Source organism: Perca flavescens, chromosome 13 (assembly GCF_004354835.1).
Source record: "Perca flavescens isolate YP-PL-M2 chromosome 13, PFLA_1.0, whole genome shotgun sequence".
Lineage (NCBI taxonomy): Eukaryota > Metazoa > Chordata > Actinopteri > Perciformes > Percidae > Perca > Perca flavescens.
In genome coordinates, this window is record NC_041343.1 from 15,244,873 (window position 1) to 15,260,932 (window position 16,060).

General features: G+C 38.0%; 2 protein-coding genes across 5 annotated transcripts in view; one reads left to right on the plus strand and one right to left on the minus strand.

Moving 5' to 3' along the window:
* On the plus strand, positions 1-14,451 carry LOC114566511 (adhesion G-protein coupled receptor G2). Of its 4 annotated transcripts, XM_028595031.1 has the most exons (29): positions 1-38; positions 178-246; positions 2,251-2,318; positions 2,417-3,327; positions 3,808-3,856; positions 3,944-3,981; positions 4,056-4,186; positions 4,276-4,354; positions 4,621-4,679; positions 4,907-4,954; positions 5,051-5,118; positions 5,248-5,282; positions 5,381-5,420; positions 5,887-5,921; positions 6,022-6,149; positions 6,266-6,389; positions 6,542-6,735; positions 6,832-7,033; positions 7,489-7,645; positions 8,940-9,104; positions 9,318-9,440; positions 9,755-9,800; positions 9,885-9,988; positions 10,090-10,214; positions 10,421-10,792; positions 10,951-11,234; positions 11,751-11,852; positions 12,061-12,210; positions 12,608-14,451. In XM_028595031.1, the coding sequence occupies exons 4-29, from the start codon at positions 2,534-2,536 to the stop codon at positions 12,706-12,708; spliced, it is 3,753 nt and encodes a 1,250-aa protein (XP_028450832.1). In that variant the 5' UTR covers positions 1-38; positions 178-246; positions 2,251-2,318; positions 2,417-2,533; the 3' UTR covers positions 12,709-14,451. The 4 variants fall into 4 exon arrangements, with proteins under 4 accessions (XP_028450832.1, XP_028450835.1, XP_028450833.1 ...); XM_028595032.1 differs by having other exon boundaries at positions 8-246; XM_028595033.1 differs by lacking the exons at positions 1-38; positions 178-246 and adding an exon at positions 1,238-1,321.
* The window catches only part of sms (spermine synthase), an 18,789-nt gene continuing 16,173 nt past the window's right edge, over positions 13,445-16,060 (minus strand). The window contains exon 11 of the mRNA XM_028595035.1: positions 13,445-14,782. Coding sequence (XP_028450836.1) covers positions 14,752-14,782 — 31 coding nt within the window. The 3' untranslated portion in view covers positions 13,445-14,751. The remainder of the gene's footprint in view (positions 14,783-16,060) is intronic.

Consider the following 16,060-nt stretch of genomic DNA (forward strand, 5'->3'; position numbering starts at 1 on the left):
CGTCCATTAACGTTAACGGCGTTGTAACGACAGGAAAAGTAATTAGTTAGATTACCCCGTTACTGAAAAAATAACGCCGTTCTTTTTAACGGCGTTATTCCAAAACACTGGTCACAATAATAACCGCCGTCATTAATTCTGTGCCGAAAATAATTATTCTTTGTTTTCCTCCAACAGGTCAGCCTTCCTGTAATGGGACCTCTGCTGCTCCTTCCCCTCTTGCTACAACAAATGCACAGACTTCAGGTACACCGACTGAATCACCATACTCACTGCCATATCAGTAGTAATCAGAAACGCAACTGTCCTTCAAAACCTTATTTTTTTTTATCCCCACACTGCTGCTGCTAGTCTCACCCTGTTATAATGTGTCTCTGGTGGGAAATGAAAACCAACTCCAACCATCTGTCATCCAATGAAGACACAAAATATGTCACATACAGCAGAGAAGAAGTATTCAGAAAAAGGAATAGTTCTTTATTTGGAATGCATTACTCAACCATCATTTAATTTTGTAGTTGATTGAGGTGGAGCTAGTTTTAACTACTTCATTCACTGTTGTGTAGTTTAATCTATGATGCATCAAATGTTTTAAGATGATTTGATTCTGATTTAAAATTTGAATCGCAAAGTAACTAACTATAGCTGTCTGATATAGTGGAGTAAGACAATATTTGCCTCAGAAAAAGTAACGCCTAAAATGGAAGTATTGAAAGTGAAAATATAACTCAATTGTACCAAGGTAAAGTAGCCTATGAAAACATGTACTTATTATTTTGCATAACTAGAATCATCCCAATCACAGTCATATCAGCCTCTGACAAACCACAACTGTCCTTCTCACACTGCTGCTGCTCCTTGAAAAACAGTTTTACTTTTAACATTAAAAAGGAACTCCTTAATACAATACTGATGAACATTTTCAACATAAGTGAAATTGTCCGTTAAAGATCAGTTTACTAATTATGGAGAAGACAAATCAGCCTGTGAAACCAACTATAATTGAGAATGTCCTCTCCTGGAAAATGCCCCAATAAGTTGTTTGTTCAAGCAGCAATTATGACTCATATTAATGTTTATAGTGGCGACACCCTTTAGTGGCTGTAGTAATTATTATGGGAGCAAAGCAGGAAGTAAGGCGACGAAGATAAATGGAACTATGTCACGTTCTGCGTAACGTAACAGATTTAAAACAGCCCCCAGGAAAAGCACTCAGCCTTGCAGCCAATTTTTTCAAGTGGCCACTCGCAGTATTTCAACAAAAAATCTCCCTCTTTACGTCTGTAAAACTGCTGCCAGAACACCTCATACTGCAAACAAGGTCGGTTATGACTCTATGTATTCTGAATCAATTTTAATCAATGAACTTTTTAAATTTGAAAAACTTCCCTCTAGCCAAGAAAGGTGATTTAAAAACCTTTGAGGTCACCACAATGTAAAGTCTATGGGCCGAGCAGGAACTCGTTGGCGGGTCCAGCTGGAGAAACACTACTGCGCATATTCAGTGGACCGCATTTGACAGAAGTAAAACTGGAAGCTTAGAACCTTTTTTGGCAAATCAATGCCATTTTGGGATCTGGTATCCATTTAATATAATACATCCATCATTTTAACCCGAACCTTGATTTTTTTCTAAACATAACAAAGTAGTTATTTTGCCCATGGGTCTGTGGGCCGCTAGATGAGCTAATTTATGAAATGTTCCTGTGGGTCATATTAGAGGGTAAGAATAAACGATCTTTATCGTTGTATGATTTGGAGGATTTGTTGGTAGTCATTACAGAATACTATTGCGATATTTTCCGTGGCAATTCTGTATCTATACACGGACGGCAAGTATTGATCTTTTATTATATAAATAGCACATGCAAATTTAACTCTTTGGTACTAGAATAACAAAATCAATTGCTTTTTTGAATAAAAGTGAAGTGAGATGAACAAACAGAGAAATTTATATTTTTAGATAAAACAGATGTTGAAAAAGTTTTTCTTTGGGGACAAAATTTGAAGTTGGAAAAAATAATAAATTGCAATATATTGCACAATATCGCAATAATATTGTTTCATGACATAAGTATTGTGATAATATCATATTGTGGGGCTTCTGGCGATTCCCACCCCTACTCTGTAGTTCTGGGACACAGATAATATCATCTGTATTATCTCAGGATATCTCCATTTCTGCTGCATTGATTTTGACCATTTTCAAAATGTGTCTCATCAACATTCTGTCTTTCTTTCTTACAACAGTATACTTCTTAGTTGATGTCACCGTGGATGTCAGTGGACAAAAGAATGAATCAGAAATCATTGCCTGGGTATGTAGGAAAACTGGTTATGGACTAGTTGCTAATTAAAATACTATATGATGTTTTTATCCTGTGAATAAATATGAGTCTCATGTTCCTTTTCTCAGCTGAATCAGGTGTTCCAAAACAATTTGCAGAGCTGCGTGTCTTCAAACCAAGGAACAACTGCCACGCCTACCTCTCCACAAACTACATCTGCAAGCACTTCAAATGAGACGACACTCATGATGACAGCAACAACAATGTTACAGATCAACAACACAACTACAGCTTCAGCAACAACAACATTACAGAGCAACAACACAGCTGCAGCAACCACAACGTTAGAGAGCAACAACACAACTACAGCTGCAGCAACCACAACGTTACAGAGCAACAACACAACTACAGCTTCAGCAACCCCAACATCACAGAGTAACAACACAACTACAGCTTCAGCAACCACAACGTCACAGAGCAACAACACAACTACAGATTCAGCAACCCCAACGTCACAGAGCAACAACACAACTACAGATTCAGCAACCCCAACGTCACAGAGCAACAACACAACTACAGATTCAGCAACCCCAACATCACAGAGCAACAACACAACTACAGCTTCAGCAACCCCAACATCACAGGGTAACAACACAACTACAGATTCAGCAACCCCAACGTCACAGAGCAACAACACAACTACAGCTTCAGCAACCACAACGTCACAGAGCAACAACACAACTACAGCTTCAACAACCACAAAGTCACAGAGCAACAACACAACTACAGTTTCAGCTTCCCCAACGTTACAGATCAACAACAAAACTACAGCTGAAGCAACCCCAACGTCACAGAGCAACAACAAAACTACAGTTGAAGCAACCCCAAAGTCACAGAGCAACAACACAACTACAGTTGAAGCAACCCCAACGTTACAGAGCAACAAGAAAACTACAACTGCAGCAACCACAACGTTACAGAGCACAGCAAGGTTAAAGAGGATAGCTCGTCAAATTGGGGACAGTGTGACAAATACCAGGTATCAGTTCAACAATTTCTCATTAAATGAACCAAAGAACGAATGAATGGATGAAGCTCCATTTTGACTGTAAAGACCACTATGGGTATTTCACCAGAGAAAGTTTTTTTGTTGAAGTTACTCATAATTTAGTACAGAAATGCTTATTTTTTTTACACTGTGGATAGGAAGAGATTGAGCAAAAAAACTCATTGCAGGATCTTTTCTGTTTTGTTGTTGTAATGTGCTGTTTTAATAGTTAACTCCTAATCAAAGTAAACTCCAAATTGCATTATTACAGTTGTGCATTTTACTCACAGTTTCCCAAAATCCCATACCAAGATAAGACAAAGATAAGATCAACCTTTTATTGATCCCCAGTTTCCCACAATTGAACCTGTAGCAACACAGTCTCTGGGTGTACTGTAAATTAAGCAAGAACATGAATTCAACTTTGATTTGTAAGAGGAAACATGATATTAATTCTTTGTTTTTCATTAGTCTTTTTTTCAGTGTAGTCAGTATTGACATATCAACTGGCCTATTTCAAGTAAGTTAACATTTAAAAAATGTATCTGTGGGTCACAGTGTGTGAATAGAAGGATCACGTGAATCAAGATTGATTTTTATGTTTTAGGGAATTAACGTTTCATGCACCCCAACGACTGCAACAATGTAAGTGAAATCAACCATTTTCAAATGACTAAAACTAGAATTTATTTGTTGTTAACACTGACCTTATACTTCAGAAACATCAGCTGTTCTGTGAGGCTACAGCTGAAGCAGAGCGTCCCATCATGTTGTATCCTGAGTACACTCTGTGCGGCAAGTAAAAAATCTTCTGACATCCATGTGGTGGGAAAAAGGGCAAATCAAACGAGTGAGTGTTACATAATCTTAAATTCTAATTCATAATTACCTACCTAATAAGTTTCCATAATGCAATCAACCCTTTGTGTCATTGAACAGATCCACTACAAAATCAGTGCAATAACACTATGCAAGAGCAAAACAATTGCATTTATACTGGTCAAGCCGGTGCATCATGGTAAGATGTTTGTTATTCACGTTTGTTTTTTTCTCCATTTGTAACCACCCAACATATTTATTAAAATAAAATTCAAAAACAATTTAACACATTACTTTATATTTTGAAAAGCAATGTTTTCTAAAGCAATATTTATGAATTGATCTTTAGGGTAAATAAAGTATGATCATGTATTGTAGAATTGCCTCTGCATTTTTGTAACATTTTATGAGGTTGTTGGGTGCTACACTCATTTTTGTTAATCAATTGTGGCTATCTTTCAACAGTGAAGAGTCGGGGACTGCATATGTGATGCCTCAACCCAACTCAACTCACTGTGGTGCAGGTGAGTTCTGAACATTTTCCTCAAACATCTTCAAAGTTTCCAACCACAGAAAGTAAAGGTATCAACCCCTTGTCAATTATCTATGTACATTAACCCACAATGTCAAAGTAGACATTGCGACATTATTAAGTAAACGTTACATGAAGTCCAAGCAAGTCACTGCGCCCGGCCAAGTAATAGACTAGTCCTGCAAAACCAACCTACAACATGCTTTGACTTTGTTTCAGACACGGAGAACAACACCTGCAGCTGCTCTGCTTATTGCCGTATGCCTGGTGAGTGTTTTAGCACCTAACAAAACCACCAGATTATTATCCTAAATAGATACAGTCTGAAAGGTTTTTACAAGTTAATATTGGTTTTTTTTTCAGATGCATACTACACTTTTCAAATTTCAATACAAGATTCCAATATTAACATTTCATATATCTCATCCGTGGTAAGTTTACAGGCACAAATAGAACATGCATGCATATGTAAGTCTGTGTTTTAGTATTTGTCTTTAATTATCCATTTTGCATCAAATAATGAATGTAGCATCAAGCTATAATATCTTGGATCTTTACAGATTTCTAAACAACCAGCATGTCCTTCAAGTGGAGGGTGAGTTTTGCCATTCTTCAAGCATGTACAGATTAAATTTCACGTGAATAAATACCCTTAAATCAAATTAAAAATTTAATTTTATTGTTCCTTTGCAGTGTTTCCTGTCCATTGTCTATCATTGCATCTGAATACAAGGTAATCAGCCACCAAATTGTCATCTTTTATCATCATCAACAACAACAACAAGGGATTCATTAATTTGCTTTTTGATTTGCTTTAAACAAAATCTATCTTTTACTGTAGCTTATGATTGACTTGACTTAATAATTATCCAACTGAAACATGAAGTGAAATATATTGTTTTTGAGTCATGCATTTCATTAAGAGAATTGGCCACCTGTCACAAAAATGCATTAAGAGCAACTTTATTACACATTTTCTCTATTTGTGACACTGTTTGAGTAGTTTGTTCATTAAATACATTTGGCACTAAATTGACACTTTGTGCATATTTCAAGCCCAAACAGCATTTGGAAAAATGTTCTTATCTTTTAATGCCCAGAAGTACATACTGTATTCAAAGCATATAAAATGTATTTTAATATGTTACTTTAATATAATCACTTGAGATAGTTAGACTAAAATGGAAATCTCTACTCAGGGTTTCAATGTGGATTGTGGAGGCACAGCAACAAGGTGAGTCTAATCCTATTAGTAGTTCTGCAAGAACATTTCTATGCACTCATACATTTGAACAGTGATTTAAATGTGTGCACTTCTGATTTTTTAATTCTAGTCTTCAAAGCTGCAAAGTCATTTTAGGCTTTGGCCACGAGGTTCCTATCTGTAACGTGTCAGCAGCCATGATTCATGTGCTTCAGTCTGAGAAAGGAATCAGTTATGATGGAACAGTGACCAGAGTAGGTGTGTATATCAACTACAGGGAATCAACTCAATTCAATATCAATTCGTACAGTCAAGAAAGTAACTGCAGGTGTGTGCTTTAAAACTCCTCATTTTATGTTTAATTTGTCACACAGCAATTTGTGGAAATTCAAAAGTCAGCGACAATCCACTAAACTCTGAAAAAACTGAGTTTGTGTGGTATAACAGCCTACAGCCTGCTACCGTTTGTACAATAGAAGCATCTTACAACTACACTTGGTTTGTATGATCTTCTTACCACCTTATCTTCTGCACTAACTTAACTAAATCCTTCCGGGCTGTTTGTATTGTAGTTGATCAATATTTAATACCTGATGAAAATTCTACAAATACTTTCACCCAAGATATTAATTTGTTCTTTTTCTTTATAGTCAAAATGGAACCAATTTGGTTTTGCAGCTGGAAGAGCAGTGTGTTCAGGGGGTGTTTACTACACCCAGCCCAAATGTGACAACAGCACAACCAAACACCACCACCTCGTCTGTAAATGTAACTTCATCCCCGCTGAACACAACAGCTCAAGCCCTGAATGCCACCACCACTGCTGCTAATGTCACGGCCACAGGTTTGTTATCTCCTCAGCACTGTGTACAACTCTGTTGCAACATTTACATCATTATAGCATCATTATACTGTCCCCTTTAAATTGTGTTGACTACAGCTGAAAGCCAAGCCAACGCACTGCTTGAGCTGACCAGAAACGTGTCTGAGCTGAACTCCAGCCAGGTGAATCAGCTGGTGTCTCGACTGGAGCAACTTTTGTCAGGCCCAACCGTCAGTCTGGCACTGGGGAACACTTCCATCCACGTCGTCAGCAATCTGCTGGGTGCTTCTCCTGGGGTGCTGTCAAACTCCTCCAACAGGTTACAGATTACTTTATTTGACGTTCTCTATAACACATTGTGTACTGTTAAGCAATTTTGTTGCAGGCTGTCCAACTTGGAGCCTAATTGTTCTCCACACCCTATTACTACACAAACTGACACATAAAGGGGGTGTTCCATTAGTCTGTTTGTGAGCTCACAAGCATGTAATCTCAAAATGTTGTGATAATGGACTTTTTTTGAGCACTAACAACGTACATGTTGTGATGATGAAAAAGGCAGCACAGACAGCACCAATTTTAATTTAATTACCACATAATTATTCAGCTTTTTTTTTTTAATACGGAATCATATCGCTTCCTCGTGGACCGGTAGAAACTGTTCCAAGGCTTAGTTCCTTTCCGTGCCCTAGGGCTTCGGAACCACTGGTGTAACTGAATTGCCTCTAATTATTCATATTTTGCAAAATACCAATTCATTTCCTCTTTCATCAGGATTATAGGGATTGTTGACACAGTGGGGTTGAAGCTGGTCCTTAATGGACAGGCTAATACCCTCTTGTCCCCAGATGTGGCTCTGTCTGTGAAACCAGCAAATGGCAGCAACTTTCAGGAAACAATTTTCTCCATCTCAGACCCCAATAATGTACAGGTATGGCATACATAAGTCAGTTTATTATATCTGTATAAAGGATTGTATATGTTATACATCACAACAGTTGTGATGCTGTTTAGATGTCCCTGTAGGGTAGGCCTACTATTTTACTGCAGATGTTGGTGATTCAAGTTTTTTGAGTGAGAGCTTTCAGAGAACTGAAATTAGTGAAATTAAATTTCAGGTGGACATCAAATGCTACATAGTTAACAGTGGTGAAAAGTTAATAAGTGTATTTAGTCAGGTACTTAACGTAAGTACAACTTAAGAGTATTTAATACTTCATTATTTTAATTTTATGCTACTTAATACTTCAACTCCTCTACAGCCATTTTAATTCCTGCGTGCACGTTCCACCAAAACAAGTTCCTTCCTGAGGCTAATATGCTTAGCGCCGTCCAAGACGATTGTGATTGGTTTAAAGAAATGCCATTAACCAGAGCACATTTTTCTCCTATCCCTGAGTTTTGTGTGGATTAGCCAGACCTTCTTCCGCAGCTCTGTGGAGATAGCTCCAATGCAAACAGAAACGCTGACATATCACAGCACGAAAAGCACATGTGTAACTAATGACATGAATGATGGTTTTATGGCTGCTTTCCATTTCCGTGTACTAGTTCCAGGGCCCTGGTATTTTGCTGGCATCGCCTTGTTATTGTTATTTGTTCCATGTGCGTTTTTCCTGTTATGACAGGTCAAATTGTCTGCTGTGCAAAAGTGCCTTTGGCCCAAATGTCCTGCTGCACTTGGCAATGATTAGAAATAGTATATAACCTGCACATATATTGGTACAGAAATGATAGGGAATGGTTTTTAAACAATTAATGTAATCAATTTAATTTTAAACATCCATCCATCTTCGTCCGCTTATCCGGTAACGGGTCGCGGGAGTAGCAGCTCCAGCAGTTTTAAACAATTCCTCAAAATTCAACAATTATCTTATATCTCAAAATACCTGCACTGGATACCCTCAACTGCATGTTAGCTCAGTATAGGTTGAAAGGCTGTTGGTATTTTTCACTAACTAGGTCCCCTAACCTACTTCCTTTCATCACAATGACGTGACTTTTTTAATATGATTTCTAAGGGTATATCCCTGGATTACACTTGTTTTTGTACATGTGCAGCACCAAGAAGAAATGGGTTGAGCAGCTTTTACAATTTAGCTATTGCAAATAGTGGTCTCTGACAGATTGATGTCAAATAAAAAAGTGATCTTACAAGTCTATGATGATAAAATCCAGTTGTTCGGCCTGCATCTTTCTGTTTATGGCCCATGGGTGTGTTGCAGGTCCGTGGGGATCCTAGGCTCAGAAGAAGTGTGAGAACAGATCCCTCCATCCCTCAGGGCTCCATCACGCTGCCCTCCTCTCTCACACAGACCCTGACTACTGAGCAACAGCGGCTGGCCTCCAGAGTCCAGTTCAATTTCTACCAGAAGAGCACAGTGTTCCAGGTCTATATAACAAAAGTCCCATTCAAAGCGAAAAAGAGACCCAGAACTCTGAGACACTTGGATTTGAATTACAATACAGAAATACTTTTATCATCTGTGTTTTTAGTTTTACACCCCTAATTTAGTGTTCCACATTTTAAATGACATATTATCACATCGTGTTTACAAACTGACAAGTTGTGTTTCTTGTGTTGTCTCTAAATGGCCATGCAGGATAGATCTTTGGGAAAACGTAAACTTAATAGTGGCATCCTGGGAGCGAGTGTGGCCAACCTGTCAATCACAAAACTGCAGGACAATGTTATAGTTCACCTGAGGAACACAGAGCCCATTCCCGTAAGTCAGTTTGAAAAAACAATCGTTTTTTAAGGAAAATATGTTTGCTTGACTGTTTGAAGAGGGAAAGCAATACATCTATGTAAAATAGACTATAAATACACTAAACTACACAAATGTCTTATTTCTACAAATGTGGTAAAACAAAGAAAGGACAAATGGGACATTTTCAAACGTTTGAGCAGATGAAGAGTAAATACGGATAGGCCACAAACATGCTGTAAGCAGTCATTCTCAATAAAGAAAAAAAATCATGATGTACAATTAGAAATTGTAAGCTGATCCAAGCTCTTGTGCCTTTTCCCAAACTACAGGCTAATTTTGGGGCTACATGTGTTTTCTGGGACTTTACATTAAATGGTAAGATTTCTAACTAAGTCTATCAGAATTGAGTAAATATAAACAAAGAGGAAAATATGGTTTATCTGTGTTTTCTACTGGCAGATGGATCAGGTGGTTGGAATCCAACAGGCTGTTTTGTCCAAAACCGCACAGACAGCGAGACAATTTGTGGCTGCAATCATTTGACCAGTTTTGCTATACTGCTGGTGAGAAGATGATACTTTTTCTAATCTTTTTAATGCATCTTTTCGTTTGGTAAAAACGTTTACACTCTGCTGTAACTTCTCTTTTTTTCTTTTTCTTACAGGACCTTTCCAAGGAGCCTGTAACAAGTCGTCTACAGGACAACATTCTTACCTTTATCACATATATTGGCTGTGGAGTCTCTGCCATCTTCCTGTCTATCACCCTCCTCACCTACTTGGCCTTTGAGTGAGTAATGGATAATTTACACACATCCAACATTTTGTAATTACCATTGAAGTAGCATGCACTGTCCAGTCTCATGGCAGATCATTTTGTGATGCAATGGTGAACATTTTTCCTGAGCGACTGTTTACAGACAAAGCACTTTTTACAGTAGACGTATTGTTCATTGAGAAAAGTCCACTGAGATGTTTTGTGTTGGAACTCTGCAGGAAGTTGCGGAAGGACATTCCATCCAAAATCCTTATCCAGCTGTGCCTGGCTCTGCTGCTGCTGAACTTGGTCTTCCTGGTGGATGCATGGCTGGCTCTCTACCCAGACGCTGTGGGCCTCTGCATCTCCACTGCCTGGTTTCTTCACTACTTCCTACTGGTTACCTTCACCTGGATGGGACTTGAGGCTGTCCACATGTACCTGGCCATCGTGAAAGTCTTCAATAGCTACATATCACACTACATGCTGAAGTTCTCGCTGGTCGGCTGGGGTGTCCCGATGATTGTGGTCATTATTGTCATTGCGATTGACAAGAATAACTACGGTCTCGTCTCCTATGCAAAGTTTGCCGATGGCTCTAGTGATGACTTGTGAGTCTTCTGACAGATGCCTTCACAGTAACATGCACATTATTCTACACAAACTAAAAGATATTCCACAAATACGAAGACACATGAAAAAAGAAAACCTGCACAAAAACATGAAACTAACCCTTTGATTTTCTCCCATCCCATGTCCTCTACCACAGCTGCTGGCTGAAAAATGACATTGCTTTCTATGTGGCAGTGGTGGTCTATTTCTGCATCATTTTTCTGTTTAACCTTGTCATGTTCGTCGTGGTGTTGGTCCAGCTGTGTCGGATAAAGAGACAGAACCCTCAAAATTTGCAGCACCGCAACACGCTACAGGATGTGCGAAGCGTTATGGGGATAACAATGCTCCTGGGCCTCACTTGGGGCTTTGCTTTTTTTGCCTGGGGGCCTGTGAACCTGCCATTCATGTACCTCTTTACCATCTTTAACTCCTTGCAAGGTGAGTTGACTTATTTGGGTCTGGGTGTTCACGTGATAGTGGGTCCATTAAAACCTGGGTGAGCTCATTTTTTCTCATCAGGGCTTCACAGCAGTAATATGGATAATAGTTGTTATTTTATTGTATTACAACCTGGGTCTTTTATTTGTAATTTTTCTTTGCATGTTTAACTTAACATGCCTATTTTAGACAACGTGACTCCAGAAAAAGATATTTGTTTGCTAATGATTTTTAGTAATGACTGACTACTAATGTAAACTTGATTTGTCTACTGCATCAACTTACCGCTCTGTGTTACAATTAGACCTGTTAAGTTTCACCTTGTTTCCATGCAAATTTCTAGTAAAGTCAACTAATTTGATTTGATCATTTTCAGTCAAACTTTTGACATCTCACAGAGCCCTAAAGACAAATCGTCTGTTGCAAAACTTCATCTTTAGCCGACTGTAAAATTAGTGATTAGGTAAACTGTGTATGCAGTATGCATTTAATATAGAAATGCCGTTTCTCTTGTAGGTTTCTTTATATTTGTGTTCCACTGTGCGGTGAAGGAAAATGTGAGGAAGCAGTGGAGGACCTACCTGTGCTGTGGCAGAATGAGACTAGCAGAAAACTCAGGTGAAAGATGTTCACTTTACATTTCACAACTCTACCAGTCACATGTTTCACACTCATGTAATTCTCTATTTGGTCTCTGATTCTTTTGAATATGGATATCTGTTCCTTCAAAGAAAAAAAATTAAAGTGCATTAGATACATGATGGTAATTAATAAATAAATATTATGTAACACTTCAACTTCTGTCTTCTGAAATTTATTTTCACAGAATGGAGCCGCACTGCAACACAGAAGACTGTGAAGAAGTCATCAGGGACAAGACTAAGATCTCATCATTCCTCAAATTCTGCCCAATCCAACAATTTCTCCAGCTCCTCTTTCCTCGCCAATGACTCTTCAGAGCAGATTAATGGCATTGGTAGGTAAAGAAAGTCTTAGCAGCACAAACCTACATGTGGGTTGTTACCCAGCTCTGTTTTTTATTTACTAACAATTTCAATATTAAATAGCCTAAAGGCTTTTAAACTTTTTGCGAGAAGAGTGCCTTGGACCCATCTTTTTTTATTTATTTATTTTTTTACTTAATTGTGTTCCCTTCCGAAGTGCACCTTCATGATTTGTTTGAACTTCAGAGCACAGCAACTCCTGAGCACTTCAGACATATTTTCTGATATTTTTTTCTTCCATAATTTATACAGTATATATAGGCCTACAAATATAGCTCAACATTATTTCAGATTTACTATATGTAATTGAGTGGTCAATTTAACAATGCTTCTGTAAAATAGAATTAACGCCATAGTGCTGTGTTACAGGTAGCCCATTTGAAGACAGATCAATCATAGCGGATGAAGTCCCCCGTACGGATGTGGTCCTCAATGAGATCAACAGGCAGTACAGAACCCAACAAGCCTGATCCAAAAAGGACATTAGACTTTTGAATGGTCCTTATTTTGAAATACTTATGTAGGTTAATAGAGTAATTTATGTACCGTCCATCTGCATGTCATACATTATACAAGGTACTTGATTATACATTTACCTATATTCATACTTTTCTTAATTATATTAAGGATATATAATATATAAAGGAACTCAAACAACCTTTACCATTTGTTCAATGATGTATCAATATAATAATTCATATTCCAATGGTATGTTGCATACAGTGATGTTGACCCATGATCAACAAGTCAATATCAGAACAAGCCAACCGACTGGTCCAAGGTCAGTTTAACAACTTAAAAAAAATAAATAATTATAACTTTCAAACAGAAGGGACACCATGGCACAGTAAAGTGGTCCAAAAAGCTTTAAACTCCCATATGCTGCAAATAAATCTTACATCTACATTTTTTATTATAGATTTAAGCGTTTGTAAGGTTTTCTTAGCTGCCAAAGCACTTTTGATGAAATGTCTTCATGTAAATTACTTCTAAGTGTTAAATAAAAGGAATTACATCCACATTCAGCTTAACTAATTAGAGCAACAAACTAGATTATTAACACAACTGTACAAACCTTTATCATTGGCTGTATCTACATTGTATTCCTGTTCACTGTTCATATTGACATGCTTTTCTTAAAATATTCCAAGGGTGTCCTTGATTATTATTCGTCAATTCCATTTCTTTTGGATAAAAACAAAAGTCAACATTTCCCCCCAAAACACTTTATTGAAGAGATCAAAGAAAGTATCTCAAGTGTGACCAAACAGCATTTGGTTAAATTATATTGAATAAATAAATGTAACCGAGTCCCACAGGGTTGATCACGAATAAACGTGCTGTGTACTGTATATGCAAGCTACATTCACTGTCCTTTACATGCACCTAATACAGTCTTAAAAAAAACTTAAAATATATCAGGAGAAACCAAAAGGTGCTAATAAAACAGGACATAAAAACAGCACAAGCACAAAGGTGGCAAAGTGGTGGAATCATTTCCCTTTTAAAACACATTTGGACTTAAACACTTCAGTCTCACTGGGCATGGTCACATTGCGTTGATACAATCTGAAATAATCAAATCACATTGAAGAGGCAGTAACAAAAACCGCTTAAAAGCAACTCCGTTCAGCTATGCTAAGGCTATATATTGGCCTATCACACGACATGAGCTCATTACTCAAAAGTGAAGAACTTAGAAAACCTAAAAAAACAAGAGAACACACACCTGTTGATGTAAGATGAGTTACACCACATTATCAGTGTATCTAATCACGGTTTAAACATTGAACAGTTCCTTCAGAGTACATGCAAATGGACAATCCAAATTAAGTAACAAACTAAATACAACAAACGTAGCAAACAATGGTAAAAACTAAAACAAGGAGGAGGAAGATTAGGGTAGAATGGGGTTATTAGAGAGGGGATAAAACCGCCATTGTACCCCTAATATGTGGTCAGACTGAATGTAAAGTCAATTTCATCTTAATTCATTCACAGTAACTTGACTGCTGGAGCGTTTTGCAATCCATGTCTATTAACTAAAAACAGCCAATTGCTGATTACAGATGTTAGTTGTAGTGAGTTAGCCGTAGCTCACCAACAATAGGCATGGACTGTCACGAGTGTGTGGAACAGTGCCCTCTATACATTTTATTCATGTACGTTTTTTTAAATCCTGCCCCTTTTTCAAACTATTTATTATAACTTTTTATAGTTTTTTTTTTTTTTGTTTAAGCTTTATTATATTTTCATTATTTGTTTTGTAAGGAAGACTGGCAAAGCAAGCTTTTCATCTTTATGTGTAAGTTGTCTTTACTGTGCATATGACAATAAACCTCTAAACTCTTTACATTTTAAAGCCCACATAAAAATGCATTTATCCAAACTTTGTGTTGCATCTAATTTTTATGTCACATTCAGTCTGAACACACCTTTAAGGCTACAGCAGAAATGGGAGGAGCATTCACATTCCAGCTGCTGAGGATTCAAGCAGAGAAGACTGGGGGTCTTTACTTCTTCCATACAGAGTAGAAAACCCATCTGACACAATAGAATTAAGGACTGTACACATCATAATATGACAGCATGCACATTGCAATTTATTTATATACACTGTAGCACCTTTCATTACATGTAAACCCAAAGTGCTTTTCATTAAAAAACAAGATGTACAAATATAAGCATAAATATTAAAAACAAAGCAAAAACAGAAATAAGAATACAGTATAAGCATCATCAACACAGCAAGTGAGCGCTAGTCTAAAGTCAGTAGCGCGTTATTCAGATGCTATTTTAGGGGCGCATGCTTGGCCATAATGTAGCGTGAAAAAGAAAAATATTACTGAAAATGCACTTTAGGCATTAATAAATCAGGAGGCACTTTACAGTACAGTCCTCAAAAAGTCGCAGCATTCTTTGTGGCTTGTGTTTTACAAAACATTTCCATGAATCATGGATGTGTTGATGACATAAATGAGGAAATATTAGAGGACTTAAGGAGACGTGATGTTGAACTACGGTGGGATTGGGCACTCGATGTGCTCCTGGTGGAGCGGGTGGACGGAGATGGAGTAGGGGGGAGGAGGAACGGGGACAACAGGAGCAGGTGGTGCGTTTGGAGGCCCACGCTCCATGGCTGCAGCAATCCTCTCCATACTGTGGAGATGCGCCCGAGAGGCCACAGCAACATCGCCACCCGGCCAAGACGGGCATTTATTACTTTGCCGCATCCCGGACAGCTCCCGCTGGAGTGCGCCAGGCAAATCTGCCGTCATAATAGCAATCCGCCACGGAACAAGCGCGCCTGCTCTTAAAAGGAATGTGAGATGACGCTCTGATTGTTTATTTTCACGTTACGCCCAAACCACACCTAGCTACTTCAGACCAACCCATTTTAGATTTGCGTTTGGTGCAAGACTCATTTATCCCGCCGGCATAATAGCAACAGCGCCCGAGAGCCACCCACAAAGCTACTTGCATTTCACGTTTGATACTTGCGTTTCAGATTGTTAAAATAGGGCACTAAGTGCTTTATAGACTATTAGCAGGATTTTGAAAGTGATTCGGTATAGTATCACAGGAGCTAATACAATGATTGGTTAAATGTACAGTATTGTTCATACAGTCAGGCATGTATGAACCAGAGGTGTCAAAAGTATTCACATTCATTACTAAAGTAGAAGTATAGATACTGGGGTTTGAAAAGACTTTTGTAGAAGTTGAAGTATCAACTCAAGCTTTTTACTTAAGTAAAAAATGTAAAAGTACTGGTTTCAAAACTACTTAAAGTATAAAAGTAAGATCTTCAACAGGGGGTCC

Excerpts from the sequence above, each read along its gene's own strand:
- LOC114566511 (XM_028595031.1), top strand. The coding sequence starts at position 2,534 with ATGATGACAGCAACAACAATGTTACAGATCAACAACACAACTACAGCT. Across the intron at positions 5,119-5,247 it reads TTTCATATATCTCATCCGTG|ATTTCTAAACAACCAGCATG; the intron begins GTAAGTTTACAG and ends GGATCTTTACAG. Across the intron at positions 12,211-12,607 it reads AGAGCAGATTAATGGCATTG|GTAGCCCATTTGAAGACAGA; the intron begins GTAGGTAAAGAA and ends GCTGTGTTACAG.